Below are 24,992 nucleotides of genomic sequence, written 5' to 3'. Positions count from 1 at the left end.
CGGGGGGGAGAGAAAGATGGAAAGGAGAAAGGGTTAAAAATAAAAATATCAGGGTTAAACCCTACACTCATTGGCAATATGAACTGCCACCTGATGGATGCTTGCTTGTCTGAGACTCAAAGCCTCTGGGGTTTGCAAGACTGACTCCTCAGCATGCTGTGAGGGATTTTGCCTCTCCCTGGACATGCTTATGCTCCAGGCTGAGCCTCCCCTGTGGAGTCATGGCTTCAGGCAGGGGTCAAGGACTTACAAACTGTCTGACTGAAAACCTGGGTGGACAGCTTGCAGTAGCAGGGCATAGCTCCCCTCTGAGGGTCCTGAAAAGCTGCCTATACCACCTTTAAGTTTACTCAGTGCTTGTGAGGCTGCTCAGCTGCTGCAGTGAGCAGCAGAAGAAGCCTGTCCAAGAGATGTACCACAGATGCCGGAAGATTAGAGCTTCAATACATTGGTCAGTCCTCACCTCAGAAAAGTGAGAGGAGCTAGAAGCTGAAATGAAGTAGCAACTGCACACAAAAAAAAATTGTTCTAAAATAAAGTGGTTGGAAGATAACGAATCACCAACTAACTCCACAGCTGGAGGCAAAAACCAGTGTGGCTTGAGGTGAAGGGCAGGGCTTAGTCCTGGAGCCTCCACCAACACTGGACTACGTGTGAGTTCCATAAGTAGGAGATCTTACCCGTTAGTAATGGGTAAAGGGAGAAGCCACACTGCAGTTAAAGGACATTTATTCTTCCCTGAGCAATGCAGGTTTAAAAAGGCAGTCATCCCTTCTGCTGTAGTTCTTTTAAGAACATTTAAAATTGTAATTTAAAAAAGAGTTGGTCTTCTCATAACAAAGGAATCCTGTCTGAGTCTTGACTGACGGATTAACCACACCCACAACAGCAGATGTATGTCAGTTTCCGTGCCAGATTACTCCTCTATGAGCATACTGGAACTGCATCAACTTTCCCCCACCCCCTCCTCCAGTTGCGATAGAGCCACAGCTTCATATTCTAGAAAAACATATGTTTCCCAGGCTTCACTAAGAATAAAGTTTGGATTCTGAATGAAATTTATTCAGGAGATGGTAGAGAAGGAATAGCCACTGCTGTTAACAGGAGATAGTAATGAAGCCTTTTTTTCCTTTTGGGCCACCACTATACAGCAGCACAAGTACTCTCATTTAGTCTGCTGGGGATCCTCATGCCTAGCACCCTCTCAAGGAAAGGCCCTGCAGGAGTGGAGCATTCAACATCCCAGTAGTCACACCAATGAACGGTCAGTAATCACTGGCCAGAATGTGGCTGCATGCCCTACCGACCCTGTGTCAATGCCTGGTACCACAGCTGGGAGCACAGGACACCTATTGCTCCCAGGGTCCCTGAATGGTCAGCTGTTACTGATGACAAAACCAGTAACAGCTGACCATTCAGGGACCCTGGGAGCAATAGGTGTCCTGTGCTCCCAGCTGTGGTACCAGGCATTGACACAGGGTCGGTAGGGCATGCAGCCACATTCTGGCCAATGATTACTGACCGTTCATTGGTTAATCCATCAATCAAAACCAACAGAACTGTTAAATCCTGGGTTAGTTTGACTGGTGCCATGGATTCAACAGCTCTGTTGGTTCAGATACAAGGGGTCTCCTTTGCTTATGATCCAACCACAGGACCTACCTTTCTCCATATCTCTGCAGAGCCTCACTCAGCTCTCTTCTGAGACTAGACCAGTCATTCAGTCCTGAGAGAGGCACTCTGGACTCTGAAAATCTCCAACAAAGGGTGGCAAGCCAGTCTTTTTCCATTAGGGCTCGACACTTTTGCTACCAACGGTGCAGGTATCACCACTATTTCTTAGGACAGCTGGGAAGAGAAAATGTAAGGGTTTACATCCAATAACCCATTGAGCAGAGCAGCTGATGCCAACTGTTGCAACTGCAGCAGATCAGAACTGTGAAGCAGTTACAGGGCTTATACAGGGGAAGCAATTTAGGCCCCATCACACTAAGGCCTGCTCTATACTTATGTTTTACCAGTGTAACTTTTGGCAAGGAAGGTGATTTTTAAAAAAAAAAAAAACCCAAAGTTAAACTGGTCATACTAGGGCTGTTATAAGAATGTTTGTAGGAGTGTAGCTTATTCCCCTTCCCATACAGGAATAAACTGTACAACATAAGCACTTTTATACCAGTATAACTGAATCCATGCTAATTAAAGCAGTACACCTTTTATGTTTAGACCAACCCTGTTTTACTTGCTTCCAAAGTACTAGTTAATCCATCAGTCAGAGCCCAGATCAGAAGATTCTTCCATGAGACTAAAGTTAACATTAAATATTATGTAGGAGAAGCTCCTTCAGGAAACCTTGGCCACCAGTGATTGATAGCATACTGAGAAATTCCCTTCTGTAGCAGCACTACAGCTACCCTGGTTGTATTGCATTAGAAAAAGGGCTGGATATTACTGCAGAAAGTTGTAGGTTGAGATCAGCATGTTGTGACTTCATTAAAAGATAGGATGAAAACAAAAAGCTATTTGACTAAAAAAGTTGTCCTTTAATGTTGATCCAAAAATCACCATGTCTTCAAAAAAGCTCATTCTCTCTACCTTGGGTGAAGATAGGTAACTTGTATGAGTCTCATTGTGAGAAGAATCAATCCTGCCCTCCCAACACATGAATTGAAATGACTCTCATATCAATAGTCTTCATTGCTGTGTTATATAAGCCCTTACTTTAAGGAACATCACAACTGAACCGCACTAAAACAGTATCCTGAGTGAAAGTTTGCACAAGTACAAACTTCAACTATCAAAACCAACTAACCAGAAAAGCAGCCAAGAGAAAATCCTTGTTAGAATGCTTTGGCAACTGATTTCCCGTTGAATAGGGCTGTTACTCTTGTATTAGTAAAATGTTAAATAAGGCAACCAAGAAACTAAATTAAAAGATCACTAAGGCACGGATTAAAAAAACAACATTGCTACCATATACTATTTAAGGACCAACTAAAATCCTGAGTTCAAAGAGTTGAGACACAGAGGCTTGAAATATAGGCCAGATAAGTTAGGGAGAAATGTGTATTTTCTGAATACAAGGTGATGCTGTTATCAATGTATGCTGTGGATGTATTGGGAAATCCTGCAATGACATCTGAGGAGGAATCTTTTGTAGAGTACCTTTTACACAATGTTAACATGAACCAATTCAGTAAGCTCATATTTACTGATCAAACTAGTGCTTCCCTTTAGGGTGACAGAGTGGTGGGGCTGGGGAAAGCCAGACGACTTGGGTATGGCCCACTGCACCAACCCCAAGTATCTAGAAAGCCATTGCTTTCCCTGCAGTGGCCATGAATAAGTGAAGCTACACTTACTGCAAATGACCCCAGCTTGTGAACTACTATAGTTCACCAGGTCAACCTCACGGTGTCTCCCGAGGCCTATCTCCCTGGTTCAGCAAGCTGTGTGCGGAGCACAAATGCAGTCAAGACAGTACTGGCGAATGAAATAGCCAGCAAAATTAATTTTCTTTATCAGCCTCTATTAGACCAAACTTATGACAAATGATGGCAAACAGATTTGGGGAAAACTAGTATGTTCCAAAATTGGAGGGTTAAAAATGTCTCCAACACAAACATTAGAAGGGAAAAAGATTGGTGAGAACATGGCAAATCAATTTTTGAATAACTGTTAAGGGTAGCAACTTTTTAATCCATAAAAATACTTGGAAAATTATTTTAGCTATGCCAAATTTGGTATTAAGTGCTTTAATTTTAGTCTAAAAGATTATTCAAATCCCTACTTTAAGTAAAAATCTCAGTGCAACCTGAACTACAGAGCTGCTACCATCACCTCTATCTATAGTAAGTGATATGGTAATTGTGTATTTGGCCACTGTATTTAGGACAAGACCTTCATAGTTCTGTTTTCCCACATGATAATGTTTTGCAAACAAGATATAATTTCCTGTAGTCCATGCTGGTTTGGTACTTGGAAGCTGCTCATTAAGTTTGAAGTATCTGGTTCATGGGGGATAAGCAAAAAAAGGGACAGTGTAAATATTGCTAAGCCCCCAATCTGAAATATTAATATAGGTGCAAATGCCAAACATTAACACTGGATAGAAACTGGTTTATATATGTATATGTTCTATAGCATGATCTTGAACCACAAGATGATAGTTGTAACCACAGATGCTAGAGTTAGAATTCTAACCCCAACATTTTAAGAAGCATATCTTGTTTCATGAATGGCTGGAAGAGTCAAGTTACTCTACTGTACCAAAAAACGTACACAGGCAATGTAACCAAAATGGAACTGTTGCTATTAGAATGCATATGTTATTTCTTGAAATTTATACCATTATTTCTAATTCTACTTATGAAGATCAAGGAGTCTGCCCCAACAGTGGGAGTTCTGACTTAGCATATTATGGAGATTGTTCCACACAACTTTTCCTTCTTACATTTGATAAGCATTATATGGCAATTTGGTGTAAGTAGACATGAATTTACTAATCTCAAATGTCAAGCTGAACTTCCAGTTTCACTGAACAAGTACAGCTTTCAAACATGCATGTCTCATGACTTATCTTAACAGCCCTTAAACAAGCTAACTTCCTATCACCAAGCAAACTGCTGAAAAGTAGAGAAATTCATAGCTATACTCTTTCCCACCACAAAGCACACCAAAACTCATTTAGATTCAGTCTTTTTTTAATAAATTAATGTCATTCAAAATACAGTGCCAGAACATGATGCAGCTGAACATGCTAATAAGGTTGTCATGAAGCACCTGTGTTCATGTTAGATTGGCGGCGCCCCGCTACTGCTAGTGGTTCCTGGGATTAATGCCAGAGCAGCACTAGTCATCTGCTCTCCTGCACACAGCGTACAGAATATTCCTGAACAATTAGCTCTCCCTCCCCCAAAAAGGTAAAAAACCTGATAGCTAAGGGATATCTATACACAATCACACTACAGTAATGCTTGTTATTAAATTAACAAAAAATAAAGACCTGGTTAATCCACACTAAAACTTTGTTTTACATTGGAAAAATACATCAGCAGCAGGAAGTATTATACATGAGCCAATGTTACTGTAATACAGAATGTGGAGGCATTTATTGATTAAAGCTCCACACAGACCCGCACTATGAGTGGCTAGCAATTCCTATTGCAAGCCCAGCAATTTAAGTCCACATCTGGTAAACCACCAGCTGCTTGGAAGACCTGTATTCTAAACAGACAGGTATAAGTTAGTGAAAATAGAATACATGCACTTAATAATACACCTTGACTGAACCTGCAGTCATTTTGCCCTGCATGTTATCATACAAAGGAAGATCTACCCTTCCTACCACAGGTAGATCCATGGGATTTGTTTATTTTTCTTTTAAATGGCGTTACTATACCGATACGGATATTGGTGTTAAGTGCAGCACATTCCATTACTTAGGCCACACTGAAAATTATATAATGAGCACTAAAGTAGAATATCCAGAAGTAGTTCAAATATAACTGGAAGATATTTTCAGAACAACTGTGACATACCATCCTAGTAACAATAACTGCTTTTGTGATTTTTCTTGAACTGAAAGACTTCATAGTACTAGAAATTAATTCTTCAGACAGTAGTCAGATGCTTAAGCTCATGATATACATATAGGTTTCTCTCAGTTATCAGATAGTATCTCAGATTATGGAAGCATATCTGCTTATAAAAGTCACTGATTCATACTGAATGACTGCAAATGCTAAGTAGGGCATAAAAATACAATTATGAAAGACAGGTTTAATGTTTCAATTTCCAGTCCTGTTCTTTCATTAAAGTTTCTATTTCAAGGTAACTGAGCCCAGAAGCAGGTGTGCAGTCTCTAATTTGGGGGCTATACGGGTGGCAGGGTAACCATCTCCCCATCCAGCTCAAACTCATCAGCCCCATCTGGTGAAAAGAGATATGTTGGAGGTTTCCATGGGGACTCTTCAAGGCAAGATGGATACAGCTTTCCTACAGTGCATCGGAAGTCTTTTCCTAAGTCCCAGAGCACACGTTCTGATATATGCTGTCGTAGAGACCACCGATCAAGCTCCAGATCATATTGGTAGGTGGCATACTTGGCTCTCTCATTCATGTGGGTTTCTCGTATGAAGACACACAAAGAATTGGAAATTACAACAGCTCTAACACAAGGGTCAGAATACCGCTTGGCAGGGATATTAGCTGCCATCCTCCATTCATTTTTATTCACATCGTAGACTTCCACAGTTACGGAAGACCCATCTACAGTGCTAGTTGGGAGTCTTATACCAGAATTGCTGCCAATATGCAATCCTCCAATATAGAATATTTTGTCACCAAAAGCGGCAGCAGAAGCAAAGCATCTACTAGTTTGTCTCATAGCCATTTCTATCCAAGCATCCGACCTGGGAAAATAACAGTACATCAAGTTGTGGGCCATTACGTAAATGCAGTTATGAACTGCTACTGCTGTACTCCACTGCCATGCACAAGGCAATGGGCTTACCATGGTCCATTCATCTCTCTCAGTATCATATCTTTCCACAGTTCTTCTGTTGAGTTCTCCACCTACACTATCTCCTCCAATTGCATAGATGTATCCTTCACAGCAGACCAAGGATGGCTTTATACGAACAAACAGCATTGGAGTCTTTGGAAACCAAGTGTTTTGCTGTGCATCAAACCAGTAAAAGCAATTCACAGTTCTGAAGGCAGCCTGAAGTTTGCTAGTTTTACTGTGATTGGTTTTTGTGTTTTTCAGAGGAACTTGCCCACCTGCTATATAGATATCATTATCAGGAGTTACAAGTGTTCCAACCTTATGCAAGTCGGCAGGAGGATTGCAAAGCTTGTAAACTTTTTCTGCCTGGGGGCTGTAACAGACAGAAGAGTAAAGACTACCAGGGTTTTCAGCAGCAGCTTCAATGAATATCATCATCTCCTCTTTAGTCATACCAAGTCTTGGTTTGAAAAATTTGGGCATAGATTTGTATAATCCTTGCACTACCACCGATTTATCATTAGGTGGTAATCCTTGAAACCAGGCTCGCTGTGTTACTTCTGAAAGTGCATCAATTCTGATTTGGCTAAGAACAGAGGACAAATACTGTGATCGTGATTCTGTGTTGTATTCCAGCCATAACATAGCAGCTTCACGAACTGTCTCCTCTTTTTCCACATTTAAGTTGTCACTGCTTAAAATATCTACCAGTAGATCATGTGACAATTGCATGAAAGCATCTTGGTGGTACACAGCAGTGAACTTGTGCTCTACCATTCTCTTAGCACTTTGTTTTAACTCTTCACAGCTGAAGAGATCAGCAAAACTTAATAACCGCACACAGTTCTCTGCATTTATTTTTTTAATTAAATATTCTCGACATCGCTGTAACACATCTTCTACCTGTAATGCAAAAAAAAAAAAAAAAAGAAAAAAAAAGACCACTTAAGTAGAGTAGACAAAGACCTATTCCTTTACCTATAAACAAGATGAAAAAAATCCAAAAAAGGAATACTGCACTGACACTGCTAGTCACAGCAGGTTTTTGAGCCAAGAACATGTCATTCCACCCAGAAAGATACATGAAATTTGACTACACAATTTGATTTTTTTAAAACATTGCCATGTTTACCTGACATGCAAATTGTTTGATCCTTTACCTGTTTGTGCATTTTACTTAGCTTCTTACAAAATTAAAGCAATAGAAATTGTGTTTAATTCCACTCCTTCAGAAACCATATAAATAGGTTGGCTGTGGGATTATTCTGGTAATGGCTGTCCACACTAATATAAACAAACTTGACAGTAATTTTTAAAATTATTCTATCTTTTTTAAAAAAGGAGACAGAAATGGGATGTAATTGAAATTTAAGGAAAAAATTAGAACCAGATATTTTGGTACAGAGATTGAGCAGTTATCATGCATTTTTACTCAAAATATACATGTTGTTCCTACCTGTAAAAAGCAAGCAGTCTCATAAAGCTGTTCTACCGTGCTGTCACTTATTGCCAAGTTACCCGTGTATGCATAAGTTATTATAATTTGTAAAGTGGCTGCATCCACATTCCTCAGATGTACATGTGTTTGTTTACTTTCACTTAGCCCACTCATGAACATGGCCCTGAAGAGAAAAATACTACATTAAGACTGACAAGGACACATACTGTAATCTTAAGTAACTGCTTTTGTTATTTAGTCACTCCAACCACAAAAGAGAGACACCTAAAAATTTCTTGTCATTTCATTCAAACTTTAAAAATTCCTAATGTGATTTTCCATTTACATTCATGTAGTACTTACCTTAGATCACACAGCATTTAACAAACGTTTTAAAAAAGTTTTTCAAATTATATTAGTAACTTCAGTGTTCTCTATACATGAAAATATAGTACTCAATATTTATGTAAACTACCATCCCATTTTTACTCCCGCGGGAATTCTGCATCCAAAAAGTTAAAAATTCTGTGGTCACTATTTTAAAATTCTGCAAAATTTATATTTTTGTCAAAACAACAATAGAATCACATCAGTTTCAATTATTTTTGGTCATTTCAAAATGTTTTTTGATAAACAGATTTCTTACTAGGCATATTAATACAGAACTCTGAGTAATAATTAATTTAAACTACAACAGAGAACCATATTTCCCCCACCCCTCAGAAGCAGTGCAAAGGCTTGAGGGAGTAAGGGAGGAGCTAAGGGAGAAGGAAGTAAATCGCTGGGAAGGAGCCTGGGTGTGAATTTGGAGGGTTGTTGGGTATCAGTGGGAAAAGCATGGAACAGATTTTTTTTTTTGGTTTGTTTTTTAAAGGGGCAGGGAGGGATTGTTATGGAGCTTCCCCTGCAAACCCTGGCGGACCCTTAGCCTCTCCCATTCAGTCAGGCACATCTGCCCCTGTCCACATGTGTTCCTGCACCCCCATCCACGTGTCTCTCCATCCCCATGTGGCCCTGCATCCCCCCCTCCCCCATTCCCATGTCTCTCTGTGCCCTCACAAAACCACACCCCTGTCCCTATGTGGCTCTTATGCCCTCCCCATGTCTCTGGTCCCCCACTCAGCCATCACCTGTCGCTATGTGTTCCTGCACCCCCTCCCTGTCCCCATGTCTCTGTGCCCTCACTGAGCCACCATCTGTCCCTATGTAGCTCTGCACCTCCCTCCTCCCTGTGCCTCCACTCCCATTCAGTCACTGACTCAGTCTGTCCTCCTCCACTAGCCCTTATGAGCTGTTGACCCCGCCCGTCCCCTCCCCAACCAGCATCCCTCACTCTCTTCATAGCCCATGTCCTGAGAGGCACAGCAAAGGCGGCAGGCTCTCTCTCTTTCCTAGCTGGCCAGGAGTTGTTGCTGTGTTCCATCACCACAGCACCTTCTGGTGGGCAAATGGCGGAACTGCAGTAACATTTCAGCACAAGCTTTTCTTCTCCACAAAAAAATTAAAAATATGCATGGCTCATTAATTATGTACATGTGCAGTAGCGCAGAATTCCCCCAGGAGTACATTTTAAACCATAAGCAGGGACTGACATGACATGGTTGCTTACTTAGCCAGAAAAATGGAGAAATATTTTACACTGTCATCTTACAACAAGGACAGACGCATTCTCCAGCAGAAGTTGCTAGAAACAAATGCTGAAAATGCTTCCTGAAAAATACATGGGGTTCGGATTTTGTTTTTTTAAAGAAACTCATATGGCTCTACCTTTTGCATCTTATGTAGGATACATAAGAACTTACGTTAGGTCAGGGGCACAGAGAGGTGCTTGGGTTGATAGAATTGCCTTCCATGTAAGTCTTTACCATTTGTTAAACACAGTGGACTCTTTTCAGATTTGGAAGTCTGGCATACATTTTTTCTGCCATTGTTTCCCCCCAACCCCAGAAATCAATACCTGCATAAGTCCCTTCCTGAGGCTGGAAGGTCAGCTTTAAAGTTTTAAAAAAGTGAAATACAATCACAAAAGAGGATGATTTTGTATCTTTCTTTACATATATAATACATACCACTTACTTGCCTAATTTAATTCTGACAAGTGTTGCAAGCACCACAAGTGCTATGCTTTGTTATTGTATGCACTAGCAGCTGATGAGACAAGAACTTAAGAGTTCTTTTATTAAATCAGTACTTACAGCAAAAGTGTGTAATTTTGCTTATGTACAGTTTAGCATTAAGGGTAGTACTGAAAACTTGAATATGTTACTGTTTCTTGTCTTTAGTGTTTAGATCAACCTTACCTTTGCATTACAAAGATCTGATTTAAGAGACTATTTAAAATGAAAGCCAAGAAGAAGAAAATAGGGAAAGAGTGACACCACCACAAAATGTCATACTCTTCCATATCCAGTGCCCAACTTCCTATTCAAATATACAAAAAAAAGCACATCTTGGAAAGAGGTCTGGCTACATATTCTAATCTAATACTTTATAAGGGCTTTCATAGTTTCCAACACTGGCATCTTGTGATTACTAGCCATCCACAATTTGTGGATGACCAAATTTAATGGCTTGTTATTTCTAGAATTGCTGGAACTCCTGAGCCAGTTACAAATACCATCTGAAAAAAGACAGAGGCATTATTAGTAGGGCTGTCAAGCGATTAAAAAAAATAATCGTGTGATTAATCACACTGTTAAACAATAATAGAATATAATTTATTTAAATACTGTTGGATATTTCCTACATGTTCAAATATACTGATTTAGGACTACCAATACTTTCCTCCTCCACTAATAGGAGGCAATGGATGGGGTGTGATGAGCCCCCCACTGAACCCCTAATCTTTCAGAAGCCAGAGAGATTCTAGGGCTTTAAGTATCTAAACAACCAGAAACTGAGTCCATGAGCAAGTCTCAAGGACAGCACCTTGTTGTAATTTCCTTTTCCAGCAACTTCACTATGAGAAAGGGAAAAAAAGATTTCTCATATGCAGATCCTGGGCAGTAGGGCTTCCTCATCAATTTTTGGATAGTAAATTTAGTCCTTTTAGGTAACTAAGCTTTTTGAATCCTGCATGTGACTGAACAGCTCTCAGGGAAAGGAAAGATCAGAAGTTACAAAACAAAAACAATTATATTCTGCATGTGTAAAACAGTTTATCTAGAAGTTGAAGGGATATAAGTAAACAATAGGAGTACAATGCAGGAAAAAGACAGACATATGAAAGACAAGATTGGTGGTATACTGCCTCCTTAAGACATTTCCCTTGCAACCAGTAATTTTCACTGTGGATAATAAGCTTGTTTTTCAGGCTAGAGGTGGTTTTATTCAAGACAATCTTAATTTCAAGACTAGGGTCTGTTTCCTAATCACTTAGAAAAATATCATGGTACTTTGTTCCAATGGACAGAAAAAACCTCTCACACCACTTTTTCCCCTTCATAAATCAGCTGAGCAATAGGCATTGGGGAAGTGGAAAACACTCCTCTAGAGTTGTTTGGGATCTGATATTCCAATTTTGTTAGGAAATATAGGCCAAGATAAAACCATGTCAGGCTGTGTATGAGAGCGAGCCAAACACTTCACAACTCACCAAGACTGCCTCTGATTCCCACAAAGAGTGCGAAGCAGTCACCAGCAGATTTTATTGCGGCTATGACAGCCTCCAAAGCATAGGCGGAGATCGCAAGGAGCAAAGCAGCAGCTCCTTCCTGCAGTGCCCAGTTGTTGTGCCTGAATAGTTGTTACCAAGGGCAGTGAAATGGGCTACCTTGGTGTTTATACTGGGGGCTTTGGGCAGCTCCTCTGGAGACATGTGGGGCCAGTGTGCATGGCACAAGAGGCAGCTCATTAGTGGAAGCAGCTGCGGCATTCAGTTGCCAAGACATTCCCCTGGGTGGCTCCCCTGCTCCCGACTGGCCAGGGCATGAGGAGCTTGGGACTCCGCAGGAGGCTGCTAAGTTCGGGCCATGGGAGGCAGTGACAGAGAGAGAGAGAGTTGTCAGACCGACCACCAGCAAGAGTTGGCGGCCGCACGTTAAGGCCACCAAAAATTTTGTTATGAGAACCCCTACACTACAGAATACTCCAGAAGCACATCTTCAGAGATCACTGCCATCTTTGCCTCAAGGGCCAAATGTATAGAATAGTGGTTTTCAATATTCTCCATACTGTGAAACCATATTACAAAAGGAAAAGAAGTTTGGGGAAACCCAATTCTAGCTAGCTATAAAGAAAGCAAGGATGCTTGTGACCTCCAGGTTGGGAGCCAGTGATACAGACGATCCAAGGTCATTACTAACTTATCAATCAGTTCCAGATTATAGTTTCAAGGCTTTCACTTCCAGGGCCAAACAGGCAGAAAAATGTTTCAGCAGCATCAACGTGCATGACTAAGCCCTGCTCCAAAACCCCAGTATAGGTTAGTTCTTTCTAAAACTTGGTATGGAGAAATCCACAAAGATAGTATGAGAACTAACAAATGCACCTAAGAGAAATCCTTTTTAAGAGGGTAAACACAACAGGACCTAGTGGATTTAAAAGTTCACTAGCACCACAGTAAAGAAATGGATATCACTGGCACAGTACGAATCTCAGGATTAAAACAATACTTAATCCTCCATCCTGGTGGGGGCCCTCTTTGAAACCCAAAGCAGAGGTTCTGGCTTCTGCTGTGCCTATTTTTATCATCCAGCTCAAAACATGAAGTTGTAAGCTTCCTCAGAAATCCCTGCATTTAAAAGGAGCAGAAGACACTTGTTCAAGGAGCACAGAGAATGAGGAGCGTATTGGGGGAAGATGATATTGGGATTGTTTCCTCTCAGTGGGGAGTCCCTACTCACCGTAGCTTATTTTAGAACCATATCAACAGAAAGGACAACATATACTAAATGTCTTGCTTATCTGGAAAAAGCTGTTCCACATGCTGAAGACAGGAAATGAACTGCATTACACAGCCTGAACTAACCCCCGAGTGGGGCTGTTGATCATAAAAAATTATTTCCTTTCTCCAAATGCTGGATGGCGATGCAGTGTCTTTGGCTGGAATAAGTCTAAGATGCTAGAAAACCCTACTTTGACCTTTCAATGTTACTATTACTTGAAATATTTAAGAGCTCTGCTATTCACTTCAGATTTCCAGCACTAAATCTTTAAATTGTTGGGCTGTACATTCATTTTTAACTATGTACGTCTAGCATTGCTTACAAAACAGTACAATATGTCTTTACCTGAATGAATGAATCATCATTTGAACACTTACCTGAAATAAGAGCTGCATGTTGCAAGAACCATCTTATGGCAGGGGAATTCAGTGCCCTCAACAATCAACACTATGTCAGTTAGCAATTGCTGTTCATAGAACAATTTTAACTGCTCCAGCAAGGATACAGCATATTCGGTATTGATCTGCCTTTCATCCTGAGTAGACATGACTGTATTCCATTAATATTTCCAGGACTAGAGAGGCAAGGACCTTCTGCAGGAGAAAGGTCAAATGAATGTTTCTGGCGTAACAAGACGAAGAAACTGCAGGAGCTGTTTGTAGCCTTTAGAAATTATATCAATACATTAGGCAGTGTTCTCTTGGACTGCTGTATCAAGAATGTTTCAGACTTCAACCTACTACTAGGTCATCACGCATTGATTTGGTGTCACAATCTGTTCTCTCAAGACTTTTTCAAGAGTGTTTGCAGAGCTCCTGCTGAGATTTGAAATGGCGCAGCACATTAATGAGCAAAAGTGAGGTCTGAGGTAGATTTCGTGGAAACATCTCATGATCAGTGGCTGCAAGCAAGAAAATAAAATTGGTTCACAAATTAGTACCTTTTAAAAGAACAATTTCTTGCCTAAAATGGTTGCCTTGAGTACACATTATTTGAAATACAATTTTAAACACCACACACATTTCTAGAAAGATACTGAAACAAGTGCAAAAATATCTAAAGTTTAAAAATAAAGACAGAGAAAGGCAGAATAGTTTGTACATGATTTTTCTTCAAGTTAAGGATCCTAGATCTAGGAAATAGAACAGAAAAAATAAATTTTACGTCAATACAACTCTACAGCTGAGAAGTGAAAATCAAAGTCGGACAACAAAGTTAAGGTTCACTTGGCAATACTGGATATTTATGACCATATTCCTCTCTCAGAAGTACCGTACATTCTTAATTTCTTTTTTTTTAAAGTGGTAGGAACTCCTTTATTTACTCCAGCTAATAATAAAGATAGCTACCATCTATAAGTTTAGGATTTGTATTGCATCCCAGCATTAACAAAATTCTTTTGTCTGCATTATGTACTTCAAAATAACTTATCAATATTTTAACATTAGAGATGCCTTTCCATAGTTAAGAAACTAGCTTCCTATTATTACTAGTCATATTTCCCATATCCCACCCAACCTTCAACAAAATAACACCTGTCTACCTATATTGCATGCCAGATCTAATCTCTGCAGAAAAAAAAATCTACTATAGGACAAGTGGAACTTGGGACATGAGGTTAAAATATATTTTATTTTTTTTCTAATTTTTGTTTGGGTCACTACATATCTCCAAAATGGCTTCACCTAACTTTACACTTGACTTATCTTGCTAGATTTCAAGAAGTGTCTCACTATATGAAGAAAAAAGTTTTAAAGAGCGGTTCAAGGCAAAAAAGTTTCTTAAAAGGTATTTCAGGGCAAAAAAATTCCAATTAAGGTTGGAAGAATCACTTCAGTTAAGAAGTCATAAGAATGCTATTATTCACAAGAACTTCTCATATTAAAGAGCCTGGAAATACTAAGTTAATACCATTTCACATAAAGAATGTAATTGTATTTAGGTGACCTTAATGATACCCTTAGTATCAGCCTTCCAAATTCCTTATAATCTTAAAATTGTAGAAGATGTGTACAGTTTTCAGGTAGAATACTGAAAATGAAAAGCACTGGTTGAATATATGCATCTCCAATACCAAGATGATGCTTGGTTACTACATTAAGTGCTATAATTTTCAGATCTGGACTTAGAAAGTTTGTATACATAGCCAGCTGCTCAGATGCTATGGTGATGGTCATTACAAAAAACTAAGCTATACAAAGTCAAACCACTAAACTGGTGGAAGTCACTGACTAATCCCCTGCAATCAAAGTTAGTTAAGTGCTAAACTAGTTTTTGACAGAAATAGTGTCTCCTCTGCAGATGCAGAGTGAATATTTATTCAACTAGTTCAGTTCAATGACTAGTTCAATTCCCAATTGGTTTCTTCACTTTGAATGAAAAAGCAAGAAAGCTTGTTTTCCTCTTACAACTTATAGATAAAAACTAGGTGTGAAAGGATGAGATCTACTACTATAAAATCGTGACGGACATGGTGACCAAAAACAATCTGGTTCAATTCACTAACTACAGATAACTTACTTTGTTTAAAAGGATTTTCAGCTTGCTCATTTAAATCATGATTAAAATGTGTGATTTAAATTGCTTTGATTTTAATCAATCCACCTTGCTCAAGTGACAATTGTTGGTATCAGTATTTGTGAACAGTCAGAAATTGCCTTCAGCAAGTTGTTAGTGTTAAAAATCAGAGTTTTGGAATCTGGAAACAATAAGTGGCTTGAACTGCTCAATCCTGGATTCTTTTAAAGCAGGTTGAGGCTTTGCAGAACTTGAAAATTTGTGCTTCAAACATATTAGTGGACTACATAATAAGTGCTGGGTTGGTTTTTGTTTTGCTTTTTAAATGCCACAACTGGTAAGTTGTATTTGAATCTTACAAAACTCACACATACAAAATACAAAGAATTAAGGTCCTGATGCTCCATACACTTAATGATATGAACAGTTCTACTGATGTTAAGTTAAGCATGGTGCATCAGGGGCTAAAATTGTATTTTTACTGATTTTTGATTTTTGAGTCTTCATCACGTCAAGAAGAGGTGCTTCAGCATTAACAGTAAAAATGCAGATTTTCAGTAACCTAGGTCATGAACTTTACAGACATACGCCAAAATCAGGAGCCAAATTTTAAGCCCCCAAGCACATGTTTATATTGGATGTTCAATATACACATAGGTGGTGGTGGCTGCAAATATAGCACAAAATATTTGCTAATCCTCAATTTTGTGTTTGTATTGTTTTCACAGTAAGAATTTTAGTGAGGCTCTGGATTTGTCTCTCTCAGAGATGAGTATTTAAGCCTGAAATTTTAGAAAGTTATCTGAGAGTCTACTTATAATTAGGAAACTAAAGAAAGACATATAAGACATCCACTGTAAAACTATACAATAAAAAGACAGTAAAAAACTAGCAATGTAAATATAAAATCTGATTTAATACATTTACCCAAGTGAAACATATGTACAGATAAGAAGTTGATGGGTAAGACAAAAATAAGAAACAGATTTGGGAAGTAGTGAAAGATAAAAATATAGCTAGACAAAGTTTCAAAGACTTCAAACAAATATTTCCAACAAAAACTAGGGGAAAATATTGGAAATTTTCCATTTTCCAAACATTTTACAAGAAATGAGAAGGAAACGGTAAACTGTAGTATAGGAAAGACAAAGGGGTGAGGAGAGAAAGGAAAGAATAAACATGCACAGTGCATCTTTACTTGGATTGATATGAACTTTTATAATGAAAACAGAAGTGGAAGGAAGCCAGAAAGGAAAAGGAGGTATAAGAAAAGCATGGTAATTTATTTTGCATAAAGAGTGGATTGTCAAAAAAGTGTTACAATTTAAATTTCTCACACAACAGACAATACACAACCAGAGGAGACATGGTGGCATAGGATTTTTACTCTGGCAAGCAAACGCAGTCTTTGAGCTATTAGGTGCTGGAAACATTATTCAAGTACCTGCTTGTAAGTAACACCTTGATAATGAGTGATACATAACTGGAAAAAGTAACACACTGAGGCTATGTTTACACTATACACCACTGATGGCAGTTACATGTCAGTGAAAGGCTCTGGTAAAGGGTAGGCAGCAGGGAAAGATTTCCTCAGTTCCTCAGTGCTGGAGCCTTTCACTGCTGCCAGGAAAGGCGTGGGGAGGGGAGGATTTGAGAGACCTGGGAAAGGCTAGGCCTTTTTTTTGCTGCCAGAGTCTCTCACTGCTATGGGGAGAGGCTCCAGCAGCAGGGAGTTGGCAGATCCTTTCCCCACGGTGGGGGAAAGGCTCTAGCAGTAGGACATTATACTGCTATTATGAGGAGATATGACTTGGAGAAGTAGAGACACTCACAGGATACATACTCAAATACATACCCACACCCTCCAGGCATGTCTTTACTCACCTAAATCATGCCATATGCTCTTCACTTCTATTTACAACCATACTGGGGAGAAGATGGATGGGGAGGGGAGCTACACAGGTACATATGCAACACGCTGCTGAAACCAGCATGCAGCATAGCCATACCTTTACATTATAGCATTAAAAGTTTAAAACGTATCAACAGAAACTAACTTTGGAATTAACATGCATTTCTGTGAATGTACCTAAGGCTGTTATAGTTTAAGTGTCACTCAAATACCACAGCAGGGTGTGGTGATGTTTTTGTTTGTGGTGGGGGAGTGGGGAGAGAGACAGGAGACAGAGAAGGGTAAGAGAAGAACTGTTGTACTAACTACTTCCTGTACTCCTAGACACTAACATGAACTGCTAAGTTGATACAGACTTTCAAGTTTCTAGTGAACTTAAATGTGGAAGTCACCAACAGATGTAAAAGGATAGCAGGGTTCTGGGTCAAAAAGCAAAGGCGTTTCATGTCAAGTCACAGCTTACATTACACCAAATCAATATACCCTACTGCTGTATCATCGTAATGAGACTTCTACCCCTGTAGCTAATGTATAGTATGTCTTAATGCACAGCCTAATCCTTTTGAAAATCTTCCTGCGTTTCAAGGCTGGGGAAAGCTTTTCACATAGTTCCTGAAAGTGGCCTTACACATTCAAGAGTTCTGCAGCCACTGTTTGTCAGACCATAGCTGCATAATGATGTGGTCTCACCAGTCAGTGCTTGTTTCCTGGGCCCAAAAATGGCACTCAACAGTGTCAAGATGATGCACAACTGTTGCCAGCAACTGCGAACTGCTCCGCTCTATGTCTTCTAGCAGGGCTGCTAGCATGGCATCACATTGTTCCATGCACTGCCTCCTGTATCAGCTGTGTAAATACTGCAGGATAAGGCGCAAGGTGTTTGTAATGCTTACAACAACACTGTACAGCTGATTGAGGCCCATGCTTATCGTGCTATAGCATCAGAGGAGGTAACCCATGCTTATGAAAAAAAGGCATGAAAAAGGCTTGGTTTGTTTTGGGGAGGGAAGGATAGCTCATTGGTTTGAGCATTGGCCTGCTAAACCCAGGGTTGTGAGTTCAAAACTTGAGGGGGCCACTTAGGGATCTGGGCCAAAAATCAGTATTTGGTCCTGCTAGTGAAGGCAGGGGGCTGGACCCAATGACCTTTTGGTGTCTCTTCCAGTTCTACAAGATAGGTATATCTCCATATATATGTTTGCCATTGATTTCAGGGAGGGAGGGAGAAAGTACATTATGGGAGGCTAACATCATGTTCCCATAGCCACCCATGCCAATGTTTTGGTCCCATAAGCCATTGCAAGCCCAACCCAAAATTCCACTCAGCTACATGCACTATAGGATAGCTACCCACAGTCCAGTGCTCCATGCGTCGATGCAAGTCCCGCTAGTCCTCCACTGACAAAATGAGCATAGTGTGGCCATGCAAGACAGAGGCTCTATGCTAACTTACATGAAGTCAACTTAACTTTGTAGTGTAGACATGGCCTTAGTTCTATCCAAATAACTCAAAGCCCTACTGACATTTAGTGTCTAGAGCCTAGTTAAAACCCTGGCTAAGAAATAAAGTTTTGATGAGAACACAGACAGTGTGATTCAGGTGAGAAACTCCAGTACCAACTCTGTTATAGGTCTGAATGAGAACAGATGACAACTTTTTCCATTACCACTGACGGTGGTGAAAGAAACAACCAACCATTAAAATAATACAACTCACTATTTCTAATATATTTTAATTTAAAATATCTTTAACAAGCAGAACAAATCATGTTTTTAAGGACTCAAAAGTCAAGTCTGTTAACTTTCACATCACTAGGTTAAGGTTCCATGAAAGAACTGGTTGTGTGCCAAGCAGTAAGCTTTCTGAAAGGTCTAGTTGAGGGTGGATGACTGAAAGCCAAACCTATGCAGTGGCAGAAGATACATTGGCAGACTGGTGAACCTGGGAGAAGACAAGTTGAACCTGGGAGAAAAACTATCAAACACTTAAACAACATAACCTTGAATACTGTCAGAAATGATCTGAAGATGCTTTAGAGGTCAGTTGCAGAAAATGTATAGACTCATAGACTTTAAGGTCAGAAGGGACCATTATGATCATCTAGTCTGACCTCCTGCACAATGCAGGCCATACAATCTCACCCATCCACTTCTATAACAAACCCCTAACCTATGTTTGAGTTATTGAAGTCTTCAGATTGTGGTTTGAAGTCCTCAAGCTGCAGAGAATCCTCCAGCAAGTGATCTGTGCCCCATGCTGCAGAGGAAGGCAAAAAACCTCCAGGGCCTCTGCCAATCTGCCCTGGAGGAAAATTCCTTCCCGACCCCAAATATGGCGATCAGTTAAACCCTGAGCATGTGGGCAAGACTCACCAGCCAGCACCCAAGAAAGAATTCTCTGTAGTAACTCAGATCCCATCCCATCTAACATCCCATCACAGACCACTGGGCATACTTACCTGCTGATAATTTGGCAATTAATCAAAGATCAATTGCCAAACATAGGCTATCCCATCATACCATCCCTTCCACAGTATATGAAGACTGAACCACCTATGAAATATCAGATCAGAGATGGACTCCCCTGTTTAGAGCAGATGGTCAGTCTGAAATTAACTCCCTTCAACACTGTGTGGGAATTCCTTCCAGAGGGCCATGAGAATCTCTGAAGTACTCAGCCCTCACGTTGTCCACATCAGGACTGAATTTTACTGCCAATGTTGGCAGTTTCACTCTGAGATGTGCATAAGATGTTATATTTGTGGATGAGGCCAGGAGTCCTCTGGTGGGATCACCCAAGCTTAGAATTCTTCTTCGGGAGGACAACTCATTAAGAGTCCATGAATTTCAAGAAAGTGCCCATGACCATGGGAAAACCAGGATAGCATATGTAAAGAAGATGCTTTACGTAAGTCAGGACATGCATGAGCATCATGTTTATTGATTAACATCTCATGGCCAGTCATCTAATAATATAGCAGCTCTCAACTAGGCACAGTATCATTATCCCTATTTTACAGATGGGGAAGCTGAGGAACAGAGTGATGCAGCACCTTGCTCAAGATCATCCAGCAAGCCAGTGGCAGAGGTCTCCTGAGTTCTAGTCCAGTGCTCTATTCACTGGCTACACTGCCTCCCTATGCATGAAGGCCTTTAGAGGTAAAACAGCCACACCTGATATGCTTGGTTAGATCAAAAGGACTGATAGTGGACATTCCCTAGGAAAAAAAGTATTTTCCATAAATTTTTCCAATAGCTATATAGAAATAGATATCTTAAGTTTGAACGGGAAATGGGTATGGATGATGGAAGCTAGCATTACAATATGTGGAACTTGACCTTTCTGAAAAAGCTGCTCAGATTTTGGAGAGATGATGGGACAAAAAAATCTTCTCCAGTAGAAGGACAATGAATAAGATTATCCCCTATGTCCAACTGTGACACATGAATGGCCCAACTCCTTTAACGAGGAGTCTTTTTCTAGTCTGCGTCTCTGGTCTCATGACAGGAACACCTAAAGAGGCACTGGTGGGGAAGAGGCTGGAGTGGACTGGTAGCATATTCAAGCAGAATTATCTCAGTTATCCACTGATCCACAGCAGTACCATATCAAGCTGCAACAAAACCAACCACGTGACAGGAAGTATTAAAAATAAGTGATTTTTTCATTTAAAAAAATCTAATACATTTTTCTTTTAAAAACTGCTTAACTTTGAAGTTATGACAACCTATGTCAAGACCTAATTTATTAAAATCATTTAAATTAAAGACATGTTGCATCAATGACCTCTCAAACTTTAATGAGTTAAAGGGTGCTGCTTTTTTAATTATATCCAGAACCAGGGGAAGATATTTAACTTTTGGTGATCAACTCAAGTTATATAAACATGTCACACTGTTATGGATGGCAGTGTTTGTTATTTTAAATCTTTATAATGGACCAAGTGCTGTGTTGAACAAAAAAATATTTGAATTTATTACTTTTGGTTTCAGTTTAGGTAGCAGGTGCAGAGAAAATATTTTCTTTGTTTGGACAAGTTCAGTTAAAGTTGAGTAATAGATTGGGAGTTGAAAGAGCAGGAAAGCTTGTTTTCCCTCTTCTAATGTATGAATAAAAACCAGGTGGGAGAGGATGAGATCTATTAATTCTAATAACTTGAAAAACATGGAGAGCTAGATTTTTAAAGGTATTCTAGGTGCCTTAAACATACGCATAGGTATCTAATGAGATTTCTCAAAAGCACTTATCCATATATTTAGGCACCTAGACACCTTTGAAAATCTGGTCCAGTGTGACCAGGAACAGTCAATTTACTAACTACAATGGATACCTCCTCTTCTGCTTAATAAATCAGTTTTAAAAGCAAAATATGTTTTGATCAGCTAGTTTTTCTTATTATCCAGCACAACTGAGATAATTAAAATAAATTTCAGTTTTCCATTTTTAACAGAATTCCAATTTTCATCCAAATGCCGCTCACAAATAAGCAAAAAAAACTAGTAAATAAGTATGTGATTTGCCATCTTCTAACAAAATGTAAGAGTTATGTGAATAAATGTTGAGCGACGTAACTGCTTAAATAAGCCTGTATAGATACTGAATTCTCCTAGTACACAAAGTACCACCAAATTTGGTATAAAAGCTATATTTAGTTGCAAATCAACATGCTTTAATATAGTTATACCAACCAATAACAATGAACCTTTCAAGGAAAATACCTGAAAAATACAAACGCTAAATAAGATTAAAATTGATCATTTAAATTAATCAACCATGCTAAGGGATCTCCATGACAAAAAGTGGAACATCGGGAGAAGCAGAAGTTAAAACTAGCTCTGGACTCTTGGGCAACATGTTAAATACGCAACCTCGCCACTGAAAAAGAAATAGGTGATTGATGAAGCAGTTCCATGCCTTAGATGTTTTCCTCTGCCAGTTCTGATGCTGCCATGGCATCAGTCCTTGTAGAACTGAGTCCTGAAATCTGAAGACACTAGGTAGATTCTGATACTGAAGGAGGAGGACATGGAGTTCCAAAAACCTAATAGTGGACTTTGAGACGTCATATGAGCCAGAGTATCTGAAATATTATACACACCACTTTTAAGACATACTTGGACATTACACAGTGGTTGCCAGTTTCTTCACTGTCTTTTTCTTCTCCTCCTGAAGGAAGTTTACTAGAGAAAATATATCTTCACAAACATGAAAACAGGAGAAAACTGACAGTTTGACAACTGGCCACAGAGATTACATCAGGAAGAGACTTTCTACCTCCAAAAGTGAATCTTCTTAGCATTCTTATCCATGGCAAGATCTAACCTGTCTAGGGACTTATTTCACTGACTGCTGAACACCACAGAGTCAGGGATGTCCTTAGTCAGATCTGGCAGCCCATCATTAATGGAGAGAAAGAATTTCTCTTTCTTGAGCTCTAGGATATTATCAGCCAGTCTCTTCTTGGCTAGATGAAGTTTTCAATTCCAGAACCTCCATCATATATCTTAACTTCTGGAACTATCTGAAACAGTATGGTGGTGAGACAAGAAATCCAAACATCGGAGTACAGAAATTCATTAAGATTACCTTAAGCTTTGCCCTCAGTGATGTCCTGGAAAAGTAAGAAGGTTGAAAACTGTATCTTACCCTCCCCACAAATGACCTCAGACTGTAAGAGCTAAAATAATTTAACAGCATCTGCACCAACTCAGGCCTTCTTCACAGTCATACAGCCCAAATTAAAAAACTCACCTTAATAGAGTGGAGTTTGCTATTTGTTTAATGGCCCAATCTTGTAAGGTACTGAGGGTACTACTCAGCATCTTGCAAAATTGGGCCTTGTGAGTCCATGAACCGAACAATTACCCAAGTATGCTTAGACAAGAACTAAAGTGTCTCCGTAAGCATACCTTCTATGACCAGATCAGGTTACATGACTTGCAAAGATAAGGTAATTTTAATACTTAATATGGAATTTTCAAATGCTTCTGTTTCTTGATAATTAACATTCAGTATAAATTTCCTCACTTTTTAACGATGATCTCCCAACTGCTTAACTACAACATTCTTGTAAGGATCTTTGCCCTTATATCCTCTCAGCGTTAATGTCATTTGAATAGGAATAACCCTACTTGCTCTCCAGTTGAGTCTTCCCAAGTACATTTCTGAAGTAAAGAGACGAATGGAAATTTTAAAAATAAATCTTTTGGGCTTTCATTATATCACAAAGCAGCAAAAAAAAAAAAAAGCTCACCTTATAAAAATATAAGAATTAGAAAAACAGATATTGTTATAAAGCATAACCAAGTTTCAATTTTTTCAAAAGCAGCTAGTGCATGTGTCCAATCATTTTCTGTCTGCTAAAGGGAAAACTCAAAAGCCAAATGTTTAAGATGGGGAAATAATTTGCACATGATGGAAAACATCAAAACTATTCTACATCTTGTGCTAGGCATATTGTATGTTTAAGCTGTGTAGCCACATCAGAAAAGGAAGCAATATGTTATATTAAACAGCAATCAACAGAAGTCCAGTTAAAGCTGAAAACTACTAGTAATCCCACACTTGAGCGCTGAGGGAGGCTAGAAGCCACCGCCAGCAGCAGCCGCCCTGTGCATTGATGCCATTCGATGTGTGATGCCTACTCCAGGGCCGTCTGGGCAAGAAAGCAGCGCCATTACCTCCAAGCGCCCTTCGCCTCAAAGGCTCCTATCACAGCTTTACATCCAAGAGGCTCTAAAATCAAGTGTTTCACATCCTCCCCGCTCCCTCCGGGCCACGGGCATCAAGTGCAGCGCACCCTGCTGCGCCCGGCCCATCGCGACGCTGGGGGGTTACGCAGGCACCGCGGAGCCCATCCGCTGCGACCCTCCATCTGGGCGGCTAATGGCAAGGATCCCCCGCGGGGCCGGTCCCGTCCCTGGGCGCAGCGGCGGCAGGAGACGGGGAAGACACGCGAAGGCCGGACACACACTCCCCCCCCCGGGTCCCCCCCGCCGCCGGCGGCTGTTACTGCCGGACCGTTCCGCTGCCCCTCGCAGCCGCAGGGCCGGGCGGGGACACACCGAGACTCCCGGGGCCGCGCCCAGCCACAGGCCGCGCGGAGCCGACCCGGCAGCGGCGCGGGGAGCATCGCCCGAGGGGCCGGGGAGGGCGCTGGGCAGAGCCCGCGGTTACTGCGCGGCACCCAGGAGCCGCTCGCACTGCACAGGCCGCGGCGTTGCGGACGCTGCCCGGGGGCGGGGGGGCTCGGCGCTGCGCGGCAGCAGGTCCGCAGTCTCCGTTCTCCTTCCTGCCGTGGGAGGGGGACAAACGCCGCCTCCCCCGCCGTTTCCCCGGACAAACCTCCGGCCGCCGATTCCTCTTCAGCCTCAGCGCCCGCGGGGAAGGATCCGGACAAACCCGGGCAGCGGACGGAGGCGGGCGCGCGCGCGCGTTCGTTCGTTCTCACCTCCTCCCTCAACGTCCGTTAAGATCGGCGGCGCGCGCCCCCGCCATCGTGCGCGCGCGCTCGGATGTGGGCGGCAGGGAACTCGAGCCGCGCTCCCTCTGTCCCGCCCTTCCGTTCCTCGTGCCCATGCGCGAGAGAACTCCCTCCGCCCATCCCTTTCGCGCAGGCGCCGTTTCCTCATGCGCGCCGGGCTGGGACGCAGGCGACCGACGCTGCTGTTGACCTCCGGAAACCGACTGCTGTGGGAGACTGTGCAGAAGCAGGGAGATACGGGCAGTTCCTT

The 24,992-nt window shown here is 40.9% G+C and overlaps 1 protein-coding gene across 3 annotated transcripts; it reads right to left on the bottom strand.

Annotated features, from left to right (window-relative positions):
- Positions 1 to 4,682: 4,682 nt before the first annotated feature.
- KBTBD2 (kelch repeat and BTB domain containing 2) lies at positions 4,683 to 24,889 on the bottom strand. 3 transcript variants are annotated; one of them, XM_045004670.1, is made up of 4 exons: positions 24,710 to 24,889; positions 13,207 to 13,730; positions 7,962 to 8,127; positions 4,683 to 7,408 (listed from the first exon to the last, which is right to left on the bottom strand). In XM_045004670.1, exons 2-4 carry the CDS (start codon positions 13,374 to 13,376, stop codon positions 5,873 to 5,875), a joined length of 1,872 nt encoding a protein of 623 aa, XP_044860605.1. In that variant the 5' UTR covers positions 13,377 to 13,730; positions 24,710 to 24,889; the 3' UTR covers positions 4,683 to 5,872. The 3 variants fall into 3 exon arrangements, with proteins under 3 accessions (XP_044860605.1, XP_044860603.1, XP_044860606.1); XM_045004668.1 differs by having other exon boundaries at positions 24,604 to 24,752; XM_045004671.1 differs by lacking the exon at positions 24,710 to 24,889 and having other exon boundaries at positions 13,207 to 14,717.
- Between the last annotated feature and the right edge of the window lie 103 nt (positions 24,890 to 24,992).

This window comes from Mauremys mutica, chromosome 2 (assembly GCF_020497125.1).
Source record: "Mauremys mutica isolate MM-2020 ecotype Southern chromosome 2, ASM2049712v1, whole genome shotgun sequence".
Taxonomy (NCBI): Eukaryota; Metazoa; Chordata; order Testudines; family Geoemydidae; genus Mauremys; species Mauremys mutica.
The sequence above is the reverse complement of the archived record's forward strand: the minus strand, read 5'-3'. Positions and strand labels throughout refer to the sequence as shown.

Excerpts from the sequence above, each read along its gene's own strand:
- KBTBD2 (XM_045004670.1), bottom strand. The coding sequence starts at position 13,376 with ATGTCTACTCAGGATGAAAGGCAGATCAATACCGAATATGCTGTATCC. Across the intron at positions 8,128-13,206 it reads ACATGCAGCTCTTATTTCAG|GGCCATGTTCATGAGTGGGC; the intron begins GTAAGTGTTCAA and ends TTTTCTCTTCAG. Across the intron at positions 7,409-7,961 it reads AGACTGCTTGCTTTTTACAG|GTAGAAGATGTGTTACAGCG; the intron begins GTAGGAACAACA and ends TTTGCATTACAG.